This window comes from Ambystoma mexicanum, chromosome 4q, assembly GCF_040938575.1.
Source record: "Ambystoma mexicanum isolate Mex_15411 chromosome 4q, UKY_AmexF1_1, whole genome shotgun sequence".
Lineage (NCBI taxonomy): Eukaryota > Metazoa > Chordata > Amphibia > Caudata > Ambystomatidae > Ambystoma > Ambystoma mexicanum.
Genome location: NC_090928.1, coordinates 439,882,998 through 439,901,450, shown reverse-complemented (window position 1 = coordinate 439,901,450; position 18,453 = coordinate 439,882,998). Strand labels below are relative to the sequence as shown.

At 45.7% G+C, this 18,453-nt stretch overlaps 1 protein-coding gene across 1 annotated transcript in view; it reads right to left on the bottom strand.

Moving 5' to 3' along the window:
• USP34 (ubiquitin specific peptidase 34) overlaps window positions 1-18,453 on the bottom strand; it is a 3,618,222-nt gene that overhangs the window by 2,950,444 nt on the left and 649,325 nt on the right. The window contains exon 11 of the mRNA XM_069608012.1: window positions 16,125-16,250. Within this exon, the coding sequence (XP_069464113.1) occupies window positions 16,125-16,250 (126 nt within the window). The remainder of the gene's footprint in view (window positions 1-16,124; window positions 16,251-18,453) is intronic.

Below are 18,453 nucleotides of genomic sequence, written 5' to 3'. Positions count from 1 at the left end.
ACCATTTCTTCTAACGAGAGGTACTGTAAAGTCTAAGACAACTTGCCTCTTGTTGTGTAGCCTTGCTTGCTCTCAGTTGAGACCTGTCTTGGTTACCTTGCAGAGTTGCTAGAGCATTGCCCCACATAAGCATCCCAGCTTGTGGCCCTTCAAGTGTTCTATTTTCAACAAACATTTCTGAAAACTTTGTGCAAGACTTTTTACCTACCTGCAAAGAAGATCATCAGCTCCCCTAGACATTGTGCAATTAACATTGGCTGTACTGGCTCCCTGAGATACTCCTCTTTACCTTTGATTCTGTGCTTTATCTTTTCCCCAGGAAAGGGTTAAACTTATTTGACATTGGAAGGTTTTTAAAAGTACTTACCTGTTTGTGAATTATTTGTTAATCTTTGTTTTATTCTTCTATTTTATCGTTTACACCAAGCTCAATATTGCTCTGAATGTACCAGTGATAAATCAATGTCCACAGTATCCTAGCTATTTTAGTCACCTGAGGGTGTTGGAAGTGTCTGTGTGCCATCCCCAATGGGTATCATCTGAGAAACAGTGTGCGTTTTGAAGTGTATTGTAAATGTTACATATAGTGCTCCCTTTTGAAGAAGGCTTATACAAGCGACTGAAATAAATTAATAATTGTTTTATCAAGAAACCTTGAGTATAAGTGTTTATTTGAATAACTGCTACTTTGCTCTGTGTCACAACATTACTGCTCACATTGACCCACCTTGAGATAAGCCTGGCTGCTCAGCCACACTACCAACCTGTGTAGTTCAGACTTATACCAGGAGGTCAAGGTTATTGTAGTGCACCCAAAGGGTACTGCATACAATCTTGCCTAACAACCTGCAAACAACAAAATCTCTCGTTGGATTGGTGGGACCTATCGACCCCAAGACGAACTCATCTGGAAATCCTCTCGGATCTGGCTGTACTTCCATTGCTGCTGCAGGAACCGATTGCCAGGGAGAGGAACACCAGAATCGAGTGTGTCTTTAAGTCAGACCTGAGCTCCGGGAAGGTCCCCCGGACTCCCATGAAGCAGAACTGACCAAGCCTGAGCCACCTCAAGAGAGTGCTGAACTCCAGATGCGAGGAAAGCCCATAAGGCATCCGAGAACCCCAGTGGTGCTATTCGCAAGAAGCTTAAAACGCGAAATACCACTGATCTGAAGTTTGCCCATTGCGGTCGCCAATCTTCAACCCATAGTGCAAGGGTCCCCAGACATGCTCCCTCTTGTCCCCACGACTGAGGACTAGGAACAACAGGATCTGCCATACTACAACTGGAACAGAAGCCAGCTGTAACCAATTTCTTCAGACCTAAGGTACTGTACACTAAGGGGTATGATATGATATGATATGGCATTTGTAACGCGCCTATACACAAGTGTTTCAAGGCGCGACGAAGCAGGGAGGGGGGAACAAAGGGAAGACAGACAACGATCCTACTAGGCCAGGTGTCATTCAGACCGCGCAAGTGCAGGGGGAGGGGGAAGGGGAGGGGGGAAGTGCATTACAAGTAAGTAGAATAAAGTAAATAAATAGGGCCAGCTGGTGGCAAGTGCAAGGTAAGTGCAGACAAGTGCTGGGAAAGGGGGGGGCTGTAGGGATACAGAAACAGTCCCACAGTGCAGGGATTGCCAGGGAGGCAGTGCAAGAGGAGTGTGGCTGGGCCCAGGACCGAGGTCGGTGAGAGTGGCCCAGTTGCAGATTAGGTGCAGATTCAGTCGAGAATTTAGCAGGGGAGAGGGAGAGAGAAAGCAGAAGCAAAGAGGAAGGGTTTGAGGTGCTTCCTGAACCGGAGATGGTTCTCCTCAAGTTTCAGGGAGGCAGGAAGGCTGTTCCAGAGGGAGGCCCCTGCCACGGCGAGAGATCTACCCCCAGCTTGTTGCTTCGAGAAGCGGTTGACCCTGAGGGAGTTGGAGATGGATGAGCGAAGGACTCGGGAGGGAAGATATTTAGGAAGAGAGAGTTGAAGGTATTTAGGCCCCAGGCCCCAGAAGGCCTTGTGGACAATGCAGAGGGTTTTGAACTTAATCCTCGCAGGCACTGGGAGCCAGTGTAGAGATTTCAGTCCTGGAGAGATACGGTCCCTGGGCTTGAAGCCAAGGACAAGTCTCGCAGTTCTGTTCTGGATGAGCTGCAGGGGGCGGAGAGTGGAGGCAGACAGATTAAGATAGAGGCTGTTACAGTAGTCCAGCTTCGAGAGAACCAGGGCTCGGGAGACAGTGAGCTTCTGGGGGAAGGAGAGGAAGGGAAGAATACCTCTGAGGAGGTGCAGCTGGTAGTGTGACTTCTTAGAGACGTCAGATATATGAGGAGAGAAGGAGAGTGTGGAGTCGAAGATGACCCCGAGGTTTTTTGCCTTGCAGATAGAAGCAGGAGGAGGGCCAAGCGAGGCTGGCCAGAGAGCTACAGGGAAGGAGGGAGTGGGTGTGCCGATGAGTAGAATCTCAGTCTTACTAGCATTAAGGCAGAGGTCATTGGCGGCACACCATTCCTGGATGGCAGACAGACAGTCAGAGATGGGGGAAGGAGAGGAGGAGGCAGAGGGTAGCCTGAAAATGAGTTGGGTGTCGTCCGCATAGCACTGAAAGTAGGGGCAGAGAGCGGAGATGCGTGGGCAAGGAGTGCCAGATACTGGTTGAAAAGCCAGGGAGAGAGATTAGATCCCTGGGGAACACCACAGGTGGAGAAAAAGATGTCAGAGAGGAAGGACCCAAGTTGGACCTGGGAGGGTCGATTGGAAAGGAAAGAGGTCAGCCACGCCAGAGCCTGACCAGTGATACCCAGGTTATCACGGAGACGGTTGAGCAGGATGGCATGGTTGACAGTGTCAAAGGCAGAAGAGAGATCGAGCAGAATGAGAACACACGGAGTGTTGGAGTCGAGGTTCAAGAGCAGGTCCTCACGGATGTTCAGAAGAGCAGTTTCCGTGCTTCTGGCCGCTCTGAAGCCAGATTGATGGTCATGGAGACTACCAACAGTTTCAGCATGGAGGTTAAGCTGGGAGATGGCCAGTTTCTCCAGGAGCTTGCCCAGGAAGGGAGTGGTGGAGATTGGGCGATAGTTAGCCGAGCAGGAGGCGTCGGAAGAGGGTTTCTTGAGAAGAGGGTGCACAAGGGAGTGCTTGAGGGGGGATGGGAAGACTCCAGAGGCGAAGGAGTGGTTGCAGAAGTCAGCCAGGGCAGGAGCCAGAGAGTCGATGTGGTCCTTGATAGTTTTGGAGGAACAGGGGTGAACCTGTTTAGATGAGACTTTCATAGATCGGACTTGTCTGGAAACCTCGTCAGCAGAAAAAAGTGGAAAGGCAGAGAATGAGGGAGGAGGGGTGGCTGCAGAAGGGCCAGAGGAAGAGCCGGGAAGAGAGGGAGGGAAGTGATAGGAGGAGAGTGAGTTTTTGAGGGGGGGTGGGAGGGTACTTATCTCTTGTCATGTAGCCTTGCTAGCTCTCAGTTGAGACTTGCCTGGGTTGCCTTTTGCAGATTTGCTTGCAGCTTTGCTCTTCAAAAGCCTCCCAGCTTGTGGCCCAACAGCGATTTCCTTTTCTAAAAAGATTTCTAAAACATTGTGCAAGACGTTTTACTTACCTTCAAGAAGTGCTTCATCACCCCCTAGACTTTGCTCAATTGACATTGGCTGACTGGCTCCCTGAAAGACTCTTCTGACCTGTGACTTTGTGCTTTAACTATTCCTCTAAAAGAGTCACACATCCTATAACTTGTGTAGCTAGGAAAGGGTTAATCTACTTTGCATTGGAGGTTCAAAAGTACTTACATGCTTAAGAATATTTGTTAACCATTGTTATATTCCCTTTGGGAGACTGCACCAGCCTTGTCCTCTTGGCAACAGTTAACCCAACCTTTGGTATAAGCATGTACTACACAAGTTGGTAGAGTGACTAAGCAGCTAGGCTTATCTCAAGAGGGGTCAATGTGAGCTGTAAGGTTGTAACAGAGTTTCACAATGACAGTTATTCAAATAAACACTTATACACAAGGTTTCTTGATAAAAACAATTATTAATGTATTTAACCGTCAGTTGAATACGCCTTCTTTATAAGGAGCAAAACATTTAACACTTTAAAATATACTTCAAAACACACTCTTAGTTTCTCTAATCAGATGATACCCATTGGGGATGACACACAGACACTTCCTACACCATCTGGTGACTTAAATAGCTAGGACACTGTGGACATTGATTTATCACTGGTACATTTAGAGCAATACTGAGTTTGGTGCAAAGGTTAGATATGGGAATAAAACAAAGGTTAACAAATAATTAATCAACTGTTAAGTACTCTTTAAACCCTCTAATGCAAAGTAAATTAACCCTTTCCTGGGGGAAAGGCAAAAGCACAAAGTCAGAGGTAAGAAGAGTCTCTCAGGGAGCCAGGAAAGCCAATGATAGTTGAGCAAAGGTTAGGGGAGCTGGAGATCTTCTTGCAGGTAAGTAAAGTTCTTGCACAATGTTTTTAGAAAAGTTTATAGAAATGAAATCACTGAAGGCCCACAAGCTGGGAAGCTTGTGAGGGATAAAAGCTGCAAGCAACTCTGTAAGGGCACCCAATACATGTCTCAATTGAGAGCCAGTAAGGCTACACGACAAGAGGTAAATCCTCTTAGTTTTTACAGTACCTTTGGTTAGAAGAAAATCTGCTTCCTGCTAGCTTCTGTTCCTGTGTAGGTCTGCAGATCCCGTGTTCCTGGGCCTCACCCGTGGGGACAGCAGGGAAGACGTCTGGGGACTCCAGCACTACGAATGGAAGGTCAGCGGCAGCAATGGGCAAACTTCAGATCAGCGACAGTTCGCGGTTTCAGCTCCTCGCGTCTCTAGCAAACAGCACCACTGCGGTTCTCGGATACCACTATGGACTTCCTCGCATCTGGGGTCCAGCACTCTGTTGAGGTGGCTTAGGCTTTTTCAGTCCTGCTTCAAGGGAGTCTGGAAGATCTTCCTGGAGCTCGGGTCCGACTTAAAAGCGATGCACTCGGTTTGGTGTTCATCTCCCTGACACTTCGGCTCCTGCAACAGCAATGGAAGTACAGCCAGCTCCGAGAGGATGTCCAGATGAGTTCACTTTGGGGTTGATTGGTCCCACCAACCCAAGGGGGGAAGTAGTCTGTTGTAGGGCTTCTCTAGTCGAGGCGATTTCAGAGCCTCAGCAATGCAGCAGGGCATCATTGGGCAAACCAACGGCCCAGGAGTTGCAGCAAGCGTCTCTTCCAAGTTCCTCTTTGGAGTCCTTTGTCCGGTGCTCGACTCTGCCTTCCAAGACAAAAAGCCTCTACTTTAAAGCAGGTTTCTCCCATTCATTCGCAGCCTGTCACTCACACAGCAGGATGGCTGTCCTCCAAAAGACAGCCTGCTGGCCAATCACCTTTGGGTGCATTCCTGTAACCAAGGGGATTAAGCGCAGGGAGTTTCGGGCACCACCCTCACTTCCTGCCCCTGCCAGACACGCTGGAGCCAGAGGCGGGCTTCACCAGTGAATCCAGCCAAAGACAAAACAAACAAAGGGACCAAACGTGGATTGGCACGCAGAGTAAATCTCAAGAAGGACCTTTCCAACAAGAAATGGCGAAAAAAGAAGACTGGCAATTTTGACGAAATGGGCATCCATGGGTGTCTTACTGCAGCTGCAATTCCAGCGCAGCCCGTTGTAAAAACACACAAACACACAAAGGTAGGACCACTGCCACCAGCCTTTAATTGTAGAAAGGGAAACGGAAAAATGTTACATGAGAAACTAGACAAAAGGGATATTAAGTAACCCCTTAAGCACCCTATTTTAAGATAGTGTGTGCTGGGTCTAGAAAGTTACAAAATATAAGTAACGTAAATTTCACTTCACTTCTCTTGGAAACAGTTTCACCAAGAGAAGGTATTTAAATCGTTGGGAAATCTAAGAGACTTCCCTGTGTCACTGCACTGAAGGTGTTTGGTGTCACAATGTAAAGATGATGCCTATGGAGTTTGTCAGACTCCAAAGTCAAAAAGAAACACAGAGTCCAAATCACAGATAAATACATGAGAGAGTGGGAAAAAGGTCTTACTCTCTCCAGGTTAGAAATTAAAAGTCATTAAGTCCAGCAAAAAGAGATGGGGGTCTCTAAGGTAGAAGGGCATTAGCACATTTCTGAGAATTCTCCCCAACACCCCTCCATCCTTAATTAAGCACCTTCTCCACCATCCCATTCCTATGTCCTTCTGTCCTGTCCTCGTCCCTGGTTTGTGTTTCCAGGCCGCCCTGCAACACCTGGCCTTCAAGTCACATTCTCTCACCCCATTGTATAGGACTAATGTCCCCTGCTCTGTTATCAACAGTACATTCTGTGTGCATTTTTGGGACAAAAATGCATTGCTTTCCATGCGATTTGAAATAATTATTAAATGATAAATATATGCCAGACTGTCCCAGGGGTAAATGTAGCAGCACAGTCAACTCTATACTCTCAATAGGGGAGGAAGGCAGAAAAAAGGTAAAGGGTAGCATACAATAAGAGAATGTTCACACAGTAGATGTGCACAAATATACTCTTTAGATAGCTTTAGCAGAAAAGGATAGGCAGTGTTTCACAGGCGAGAAACGTTCTATGATTGAGTCTTCAAGTGGCTTCACCAGAAGTCATTAAAAGTTCAGAAATGCATTTTAGAGTGCAATTTGGAGTGTTGTTAGTGTGACTAATCCCTTGATGTCGTCCCTTCTCCCCCAGAGGGGGACCCTTCCCATGTGGCCAGGGAGGCGAGGCCTATAACAGATAATCCCCCTGGCGGTGGTACTCAGCGGGAGGATCCGATACATTGCTCACCCAACAACCCGGATAGGGCCCAAGCACCCCCAGCCTCTATACCTGCTCTATCTGCTGATAGTTATTTAATTCCTAGCAAGTTATTTCATTCCTAGCAGCCCTGTCTATCAGTTAGATAATACCATGACGAATAAGAGTCAAGAGGAAAGAGTGAGAGTATGTGGCTCCAGAAGTACTGACACGAAGGAGAGCAGGGCAGTGACGAGCCCTTCGCAGAACCAAGCTAAACCTGCTAGCTGTCCAAAATTAAAAAGACGGCTTACCATATAAAACGATCTAGGACTCTCCTCAGAGTCAGTCCTGCCCCAAGTTGCCTGCTGCAGTATTTTAAGCTGTCTCACACCAAGGGCACCGGGGCTGGGCATCTTCCGGTGTTTGCTGATGTATGCTTTCATGTCGCCACCTGACCGTGGTGTCCTCCGTGGAAATGGTTGCCTATGTCATAGAGGTGTCCCAGGGTGATCAGCAGAACTCTTCACCTTTCTTTGTGCGTTGTACTAGAAGCTGTCTGGAAAAGACTCCCAAGCACTGCGACCGACCAAAACTAAATCCTGCGACGGTAAATAACTTCTGCTGTCTAGACAACGCTCGAACAAGTGATCTCTGGAGAACTCGGAGTCCACATACCTGTTGTTGCGCCCCACCTCCCCCAGTCTCCCTTAGTGTAACAAGGGGCGTAAGGTCCTGACCCTAACTCACTCTTACCTGACCGTTGGTAGACCTTTAGGTCAAGGATCCCACGCTAGGGCTTACCTAGTGTGTTGGGTTTCAGTTGAGTACTTACCTGAACTTTAACTTCTTGCCCAACTTATTAATCACAACCAGTGGCATTGCAAACCTGTATATAAACCTACCTAAAAAGTATCTACTGTTGGAACTGGTGGCTTTTGGGCTCAAGGCCCCAAACCATTTTAGGGCTGGACCTTATACGAGTTAGGGGATCTGTTCTGTAATCAACAGAGCCTTTTCTCTTTCTATGAACTTACCCGTGTTTCACTGGTCATTGAAGCAAACTCTATTCTGTTTCTCCTCAGGGTGAATGTATATATATGTTTTATAAGTGTTGGTGTGACAGTATATGACTAGACATTTTATCTGCTTAGTATGCACTCAAAAAGACTAAGGAATTATTGTATTTGTATAATTACCTGTCTAACTGGAGTTACTGCTGTTGCTCTGTGTGGACTCAATGTAGCCCTAGCCCATCCTCACACCCTTCCTGAGACTAAGCCTTGATGCCCTGCTACCTTACCTTGAATGGGTTTGGCTGATCTCTCAGAGTCTTCCCAGAGATAATAGGGTGGCCTCCCAAAATACTCCCAGCAGGGCTGATTTTGGAAATCCATATTAACAGTCCTTTAGAATGCACACTAAGCAAATTAAACCTCTGGGCATATATTGTCATATTACTATAAAAAGATGAACAAGTTACTTACCAACTGTAAGGTTCTTTCGATTGGATGTTCCTCCCACGTAGTACTCATCTTAGATATTCATATCTTCCAACTTTGCTGCTTCAGAATTTTCTTTACACCAGAGGGCGCTGTGCTCGAGGTTGCGGCGTCAATGTCCATCGAGGGCGGCCGTCGAGCGTTGACATTATCCGCAGGATAAAAGGGCTCGAGCCGCGCCCACTGGCTTCAGTTCTGTTTTTACGATATGATGAAGTGCATCAGATGACCAGGCATTCATTGTCCTCCAGCTCTATAGGAATTTGGAGAGCAATTGGCGTAAACTGTACGGCGGGGTAGGCTGGGAGGGTCGATGAGGAATACGTGGGAGGAACATCCAATTGAAAGAATGTTACAGTTGGTAAGTCACTTGTTCTTCGAATGGATTGTGTCCTCCCACATATTCCTGATCTTAGATAGGCTCCCAAAGCAGTATGTATTCAGAGGAGGGAGTACCAGAAATGTTAATCATGAACCGTGTGAAGGACGGCTTTTGCAAAAAGGCCACCTTGAGACGATGTTGAGTCCAAGCAATAGTGCTTCACGAAGGTATGCATTGACGACCAGGTGGCCGCTGCACAAATATCTTGCACCGGGACACCCCTCTGAAGAGCCGTTGAAGTCGCCATGCCCCTAGTTGAATGGGCCCTTAGCCCATCTGGAGTCTCTTTACCAGCCAATTTATAGCATTCAGTAATTGCCAAAATTATCCATCTGGACAGTGTCCGTTTTGATACCGCTAGACCCAATTTGTGTCCAGTATACCCAACAAAGCGTTGGTCACTTGGTCGAAATTTAGCCAATCTGGAGATCTAGAAACTGAGAGCCCTTTTCGGGTCCAGTTTGTGTAGCCTTTCTTTCTCCTTACTTGCATGCGGAGGAGGATAGAAAGAAGGTAAGGTAATTTTCTGTGACAGGTGGAAGTCAGAGACTATTTTTGGTAAAAAAGAAGGTTTGACCCTAAGAGTAACTTTGTCCCTATGGAAAATGGTGTGAGGAGGCTTACAAGAGAGTGCCTGCAACTCACTCACCATGCGGGCTGATGTAATTGCCACTAGCAGAATTGTCTTCAAAGTGAGGAGCCTTAACAGGCAAGAATGTAATGGCTCAAAAGGGATACATGCGAGAAATTTTAGAACTAAATTTAAATACCAGATGGGATCCTGAAAGGGTGTTGGAGGGTCCACATTTGTGAGCCCTTTCAGAAATTGAATAACCAAGAGCATTTTAAAATAAGATACCTCTTTTGAGGAGCGCTTGAAGAAAGAAAGCGCTGCCAAGTATCCCTGTATAGTGCCAACTTGGAGCCCCAAATTGTCAAAGTGTAACAGGAAATAGAGTACCATAGGAGTATTACATAGGAATGGGTCCACATTATTTTCCCTGCACCAGTTACTGAACTTGTTCCAACGACACTGGTACAGGGACTTTGTTGCTGGCCTTCTGGCCGAAAGCAAAATCTCCATCACGTCGTCCGGGACGTCCCAATCCTTATACTTCAACATCTCAGAAGCAATGCGTGAAGGTTGATCATCTTGACCTCTGGATGGAGAACTCAACCTTCCTCTTGCGAGAGGAGATCCTTTCTTTGTGGAAGACGCATTGGAGGGCAGATGGACATGTCCCGAAGGTCCGAGTACCACAGTCGCCTAGCCCAATCTGAGGCAATCGGGATCATGGTTTTCCTGAACTTTCTCAACCTCCTGATTTCTTGAGGAATGACGGGGGCTGGAGGAAATGCGTACAGGAGTGGAAATTCCCAGTCCACTACGAACACATCCCCTAGAGCTCCTCTTGGAGGAAATTCCCTTGAGCAATACTGTTCGCACTTCCGATTCACCTCAGTCACAAACAGATTCACTTGAGGGGTTCCCCAAAGGGTGAAGATTTCTTGAAGGACTTCGTGAGCTAGTCCCCACTCGTGGGAAACTGTGCTCTGCCTGCTCAGAGCATCCGTAGCCTTGTTCTTCTCTTCGGCTAGGTGAACTGCCGATAGAGAGATTCCTTTTTGTATTGCCAAGAACCAGAGCTCCTTTGCCTCTCTGCACAGTGGTAGTGATCCTACACTTCCTCTTTTGTTGAGGTAGTACATGGCCACTGTGTTGGCCATCATTATCTGGACATTCCTTCCCCATGTAGATAACAGGAAAGCCTTCAGCGCTAGTCTGATTGTCCTCAGCTCCAAAAGGTTGATGTGTAGTTTGGACTCCGTTGGAGATCAACAACCGCTGACTGATTGTCAGATTGTTGGTGTGGGCTCCCCACCCTGTGAGTGAGGCATCCGTCACTAGAGTTATCTCTGCCGATGGTTGCCAAAAAGATTCTCCTCTGAGGAAATTTTCTTTGCAAGCATACCATAGAAGATCCTGAGCCACTGTGGTCGGGACTTGTAAAAGAATGGACATATCCCCCAAAAACTGGGACCATTGAGTCCTGAGGGCCCATTGAAGAGTTCTCATCTTCAATCTGGCCTCCGGCACCAGAAAAACACAGGATGCCATGAGGCCGAGCAACCTCAGAAAATCGAAGGCCGGCAGATGTTGGGCATTCTGAAACTTTATCATCTGCAGAATGTGGTGAGCTCTTCCCTTGGGAGGCGAGGCTTTGCCCGAGGAAGTATCCAACACTGCCCCGATGAATTTTGGAGTGGAATTATTTGTGACTTCTTGTAATTGAGCGAGAAGCCCAGTCTTTGCAAAAAGTGGCAGGTCATGGTCAGATGTTCCTGGGTTCGTTCCGGTGAACTTGTCCTGATTAACCAATCTTACAGGCAAGGGTAGACGTGAATCTCCTCCCTCTCCTGAGACTCGCGCCCACCACAGCCATCAGCTTGGAAAAAACCCTTGGGGTGGAAGTCAGCGCAGATGGCAGAACTCGAAACTGATAATGAGAACCACCAATCGCGAACCTCAGGTACTTACTGTGCTTGAGATGGATCAGCACATGAAAGTAAGCATCCTGACGGTCCAATGAACCCAACCAGTCTTGGAATTGGAGAGCCTGGAGGATCTGAGAAGGGTCACCATCTTGAACTTTTCCTTCCTGAGGAATGTGTCCAAATTTCTTAAATTACCGACCCTTGTTCCTCTCCGCTACAGGTACATGTTCTATTGCACCTTTCTCTAGCAGGATTACAATCTCCTGCACAAGGAGCGGGTCTGGAATTTTGATAGAGCTGGCTCCCGGTGGATGGTCCTGAGGCCTTTGTCGATATGAAAGACAGCAACCATGGGCCACTGTTTCTAGTGCCCACGCATCTGAAGTAATGCCCTGCCATTCGTTCAGGTACAGAGCGATTCTAACACCGGGGTCTTGTGGGTCAAGGCCTCAGAATGGCTTTGCAGCGACTGCACCAGCGGATGAGGGGATAGTTGTCGCTGCTGGGGCTGATCTAACACTCTTTGCTCTTCGACCAGGAGGACTTTCTTTTTTGTTCTTTTTGACTGGACTGTCCTTTCCCTCTCCCAAATGAGAAGAATCGAAAAGGACGGCTCCTCCAGGAAGATGACCCTGAGTAGGAGTGTTGTTGAGGCTGTTTTATAGAGGCGCTAAGTGACTTAGTCGCCGCTTTCGAGGTCTGCAGCTTTTCTAAACTTTCGTCCTCCTTGCTGCAAACAATCTCAAGTCGTCAAAGGGCATATTGAGTAATCTGGATTGCACATCCGGTACTAACAAATGTAGGATCCATGATGCAACATGTTATAATCATATTCCTGATGTCTAATAATAATAAAATGAAGTTTTGCCCTAAAAGCGACTCACGACAAAATGCCTTCGGAATCCATTTTCTTGGCCCCACTTTCGGATGCAGCGTGCGAAATCTGGGAAAACGCATGTCGAGTGTGGCATTGCGGGATCAGGAAACAGGAGCTCTTCCATTTGTGCATAGTCGGTAGTAACAGGGTAAGCAAACATGGAGAGCTGTGAAGATATGAAAAAAGGACCTATGATTTTTGAATGACGACGTGACGGTGCGCGATTGGCTAAATGGAGCCGCGCGTAGCAACAGAAACGCTGAAAAGAATATGGAAATAGCAATACGCCGGAAAGAGGAATCAGCTGAGACGCGGATAAGTGCTTCCGGATGAAAAAAGAATCAACGGACGTCCATCGACAGAGGCGATAGAACGTCGGCAGGGACCCGCGAGACGGAGCGATCCAGCCCTCGAGATGGAAGGTAAGTAAAATAATGGGAGAATATTAACGGTAGGCTATAGGAGAGCTACAAAATAGAGCGGGACATTTAAAAATGAAAAATGCCTTTGTTTTGCCAGTGCTTGTTTGGGATAGAAAACCCAGAAGCTGACTCAAGATACCGTGGGAACCTGGGGCATTTGAGGTTGCAATCTCAAAGTAAGTGACAAACTTCAAGTAGTAAAAGGAATGAGTCCTCTTCAAAATTTATAGTCAAGGACGTGGGATGTAATATGCGTTATTGTGTCCATTTATACCCTGATTTTGTTAGAACAAAAGAAAGAACCTACCTCAAGCTAAATTCCGTGGGGAGCTAGGACTAGCTGGACACTGCCAACACGGTTGACTGGAAAATAGGAGCATATAACTACAGTATATTTCCTTTGGTTATAGAAACAGTTGTGTTGTGCATGTCACACAAAGGATGAGAATGATCAGTCCGGTTGTGATTGGGTGTAAAACATATCCTTGAATTTATATGTTTTTGAAATAGGTGAATACAGAAAGATAATACACAAGTACCATGAATAAAGGAGCGTCCAGAGACAGACACCTGGATGGATGATAATAAGCGACTTGCATACAAGAGCTAGGAGGTAAATAGTGTACCTCCATAGCAGTATGGGTTTTGAGAAACTAAATGTGTTAGTAATGCCCTTTGAGGAACAGGGGAACTACTGCCAGATACAAATAGGGTGGGTCACCAGGCCAATGGTATACCACCTTTAGAAATAATGTTGTGCTGTGATAATGTCCTCCACCAAGTCGTGCATGTTAGTATTGACTGAAAGAAGATATTCTCTTTCATGGTAAATGATATACCCGAGATGTAGGAATAAAACTACATTGAAGTTGGCTAAGTAACTAAACCCATTCTTCATATACTTGCTGCTCGCAGATATCCTTTTGGAATTCTGGCCCAGATATGAAATTGATGGGAGTTGAACATAAGAGCCTTGACCACGAAGTTTAAAGAATAGAAGAAGACCTAATGGTCAATACATAACAGACTATTGTAATGCCGAAATAAACCCCTGAAGAATTTCTTGGAATTGTGAATATCTATAAAGGAAAGAAACATGTTGGGTAGTGTGGATTGTAGAATGATAGGATGTATGAATGACATAAGTGTGAATGAATAGAACGCTGCATTGGGGAATTTAGAGTACCCAGCTAGGATAAGTGATGATATAAAAAACTGTAAATTGAAAAACCTGTCCTTTTTTGATTAACTAATTAACAGTGAATCTAGGTATTAGGAAACAGAGTGTTATGTAGGTTGTTCTGGGGTCAATAGTGCAAATAGTAGTGATAAATGTGCAATAACTGGTCTTAGAAAAAAGTGCAATATTTTGTATTAGAGATAATTATGAATGTATTTTTATTGATGTTTTTATTGAAAGTAAATAAATTGATTTTTTTGATAAAATAAAACTTGTTGAAAATAGTATGTTGTAATCTAATGAGTTAAACAGCATACATGACTGGGTCAGAATAAGGTACTGGAGAATCAAGGGACCCTTTAAGCATTAATGTGGCATGGGTGGATTCCCGGTGCCATCTTGACAGCATTCACCTCAGATTTAGGCACCGGGAGGTTTGATCTTTCTTTACGAGTTGTCGGGGAAATTTCTTCCGACGACACCCTCGACGACTTGTCGGATTTCGCACGTCTGGTCTTTGACCTCCTCCAGTCACTTCTGGAGTGAGATGGGGCATGGTGTCCACGCTGCTTTTTCGAGGGGGACTTGGCTGCATTCTCGAAAATGTTCATCATCGAGGCCCTGAAGGCCTCCCATTTTTTGGGAGAATCATGTTTTGAAGTGTATGAGATTACCCTTGCGTCAGCCGACGAGGAAGAGGACGAAGGAGATCTGTGTTGTCTTTTTTCCGATTTTTTAGACGAAGAAGAGGAAATTTTTCCTTGAACGACTTCTCTATCTCGATTTCTTTGACATATGCCGGGATTTCTCACTCGATTCTCTCGATTCTTTTTGCTTTCTCGAAAGAAGACTTCGAGGATTCCTCCCCCACCGCCAGTTTACCTCTATGTTCCTTAAGAGCCTTGTTGGTCATAGCATGACAGGAACCGCACTTGTCGAACCGATGGTCAGGGCCCAAACACCAGAAGCAATTTGGATGGGGGTCGGTAATCGACATCTTCTTCCCGCACTTCTGACATTTCTTAAAGGCAGTTTTGGGCATGGGAGGATTTGACAAGGAAGGCATTTCGAAGAAAACTGAAGCGCTGTTTTCGTGATACGAAGCAGAGCTATCAAAAAAACGGAACTGAAGCCAACAGGCGCAGCTTGAGCCCTTTATACTGCAGATGACGTTGACGCTCGACGGCAGCCCTCAAGGGACATCGATGCTGCGACCTCGAGCACAGCGCCCCTCTGGTGGAACATTTTTCTGAAGCAGCAAAGCTAGAAGATACGAATATCTAAAATGAAGAATACGTGGGAGGACACAATCAATTTGAAATATACATTCACCCTTAGGGGAAGATAGAAAGCAATTGATTCAATAACCAGTGTAAAACAGTTAAACTCTGATGCATAAAGTTCATTAGAAACACTTTAGAGCAAGCATAAAACAGTTCCCTAGCACCTAGTAAGTCCAGTCCTAAGAGGGTCTGGTTCCTTGTCCTAAAGTCCCCAGTTCCAAAGTTATACTTTTCAGGTAGGTTTACTGTGATTTGACAATGTCAGTGGTTGTGATTCAAAGTTCAAAAAGTGAAGGAAAGTTCATGTAACTCACTCTCTCAATCCCACTACACTAGGCCTAGGACGGGATCCTTGACCAGGTTACCACCAACCTAAGTCAGTAAACAGAGAGGTAGCAACAGGAATGTATGCTCATGTAACCCTAAGGAGGACAGGGGTCAATTAAACCAGTATGTTAACTTACCCCCCTGCCCCTGAACCGATTGCTCCAGAGACCACTCCTGAGATTACAGAATCTGTTGGGGACATAGTCTTCTGTGCTTGGTCCGGTCAAGGGAGGCCTTGGGATCGCAGGTGCAGAGGACTCTTTGGGAATCTTGGTTCCCGGCACCCTCCAGCTAAACACCCCTGGGAAGAAAAGATGAAGACTTCTGTGGTGCAGGTGACCTCAGGACACCTCGAGCCAACAAAGAAGATGGATTGCAATGGGAGTCAACAGTCAGGCAGCAGCAGGTGATCTTCTATGGAAGAACTAAGGGGCAGGTTCTGCATGGCTTCCGTTAATGAAAGATGGCTGAAAATACAGGAACAGGCGTCTTGCAGAACAAGCTGAAGTCCAGTGACTAGCTGCCACATATCCTGGAGTAAGGGTTTCATGACTTTGCTTTGGACACAGCCCGATGGAAAACAGGTTGCAATATGCTGCTGCTACTGTTGGTGACATAGCATCTATTAAAAGTTTCCACTCAGTCTACGAAATAAACAATTGTTAACTTGTTCATTGATTGGCTTTTTAAACCCAGTTTTTCTGAAATGCTGGTTGTAAAATATACCACTTCAAACCATTATCTAAAACAATTTTCATGGGGTGGAAACCACCTTAAATACTTTGAAAATGTACTCATCATAATTCACCAAAAATATTAACAAGTTTCTTCTCGAAACATTCACCAACCATCACTGGGGAAGAACAACTGGATAAGAACCTGCATTACCTGTTCAGTATGAGCACTTGGGTGAAGACCTGAAACAAGGTTTAGAAGATGACGCAGGGGTACTGGGTCCAGGTTCTTGATCAAAGAAGGGAACAAGTCGTGTATGTACCGGCTACAATGTTTCAACTACAAAATGAAATAAAAAGGTAAACACAAAAGTTTAATGATTTCTTAAAGCATATGCTGGTTCCAATGATGCGTACCAACATGTCAACATTTTTACAATGTGTTTAAATATGCAAAAACAAAACAGTTCAATCAGGTAAAATGTAGTGTTGTAAAACCCATAGTTCTATACACAGACTAAAAGAATGAAGGGTATACAAATCTTTTAATCAGTTTTTTTTACAACAAAATACAGGAACAACTTCATGTCTACCTAAATGTCCACAAGTACTTGAAATACATTAACCATTTGTAGGGACATTTTTGGAACACTGTCACCCAAAATGAAAGACCACACTCTTATGGCAAGCGTAGTGGAGAAGTCCAGTTTAACTTCAGGAGGGAGGAACAACTATTCCCAACAGTAGCCACAAAAGAACACACCCTACTGGGATACTAAACATGTGACAAATATTACATACCTGTAATGGTCTTTCTGATGCTTTTATCTGCTTAGCTTCACATGATTTGCATAAGGCGACACCTAGTGGTTGGTGTAGAGTATTGCATGTTTTTTTTTCCTGAATTTCGAAAAAGGGACGTCGGCAGGGTCTGTCTGTAATACTATTCCTAGTGTGACATGCACTGTACCCTTGGCTCTTCAGGCATCGAGGTCCTCATTATTACAAGGCATGGCAAGTCAGAATGAGGAGACAGACAACTCATTGTGGTTTGTAAGGTGTTTGTTTTATTCAAGTGCCAAAACCCCATACTAACCCTACGCTTCTGATCCATAAACTAAAAGAAAGGAAAGAGTTTAACTGGGTGCACGTCAAGATTTCATACAAAATAAAGTATGCCAGAAGACTATAACCCTCTGTTAGCCTGTTCCTTACCACTAAAAAGGAAAAGAACCTAATCTGAACACAAAAACATCCTAGGGGCCTTTTACCCATAACATATTTTTGTCTGGATTCTGACCACCGCTGCATAGTCTCTGGATTAGAAAAGAGCTTCTCACCCTAAGCATGGATCCAATATAGTCACCAGCATGAGTCTCTGGGCTTTTCACCCTATCTAGAATTCAATCAAGAATAAACAAATTACTTACTTCGCAGTAATGTCCTCTCTGATGGATGTTCATCGCACAAATTCCTCATCTACGATATCCTAGTCGCATGACAGCTGTTCTTCAGAAACTTTTCAGCCACCAGGGGGCACAGCATGGCTCCGTGTCAGCTCCAACCAACGGCTCTGCGCGCAGGACAGGACGTCAGGGCCAGTAAATATTGAGGCGCCACACCCAATAACCTCAGTTCCGCTCTTTTCTCCTTGCACCCGGATGCTGAGGGCCCGCAGAACTGTTGGTGTACTAGCTATCCAACAAGAGGGGCAGATAGGGAGGGCGAAGAGGAATCCGTGGAAGGAACATTATCAGAAAGAACATTAGAGAGCAGCAAGTAATTTCTTTGTCTTATAGATTACTTCCTACCACGGATTCCTTACCTATAAATAGACTCCCAAAGCAACAAGAAGATCTGTAGGATGGAGGGGAGCAAGGACATCACCTAGACCAAACAATTCTGGAAGACCGCCCTACCAAAACAGGTGTCCTGGCATGAAAGGGAATCCAAACACTTTAGCAAACATGTGCCGATATGCCCATATTGTTAGCTTGTGGAATGGGCTCCGAGACCCTCAGGCACATCCTATCCAGGCAGATCATAGCATTCCAAGATGCAGAGAATGATCCACATTGATAGGGTCTGTTTGGTCACAGCCCTGCCAGCACGAGCCTCAGCATAACCAACGAAAAGCTAGTCATGTTTCCTGGCCACTCTCATCCGAGAGACGTAATAGCTGGGGGGCTGCACCAGTACCAGCGTTGGAATCGTTACACTGCCTTGGAAATATAAGGTGGAGGAAAAAACACAGGAAGATCGATCTTTTGAGAGGGATGAAAATCAGAGACCACTTTTGGAAGACAAGAGGGTCTTACTCAATGTCAGTTTCTATGGAGAAACACAAATTGGGAGGTTTGACTGAATGCCTGGTGCTCACTCACCTGTCTCGTGGAAGTGATGGGAATCTGAAAAATCGACTTGGGGTGAACATCATAATAGAACAGGAATGGAGGGGCTCAAACTGAGCGCACATAAGGAATTTCAAAACCAAATTTAAATCCCACACTAGAACCACAAACTAGCATGGAGGAAAACTGGTT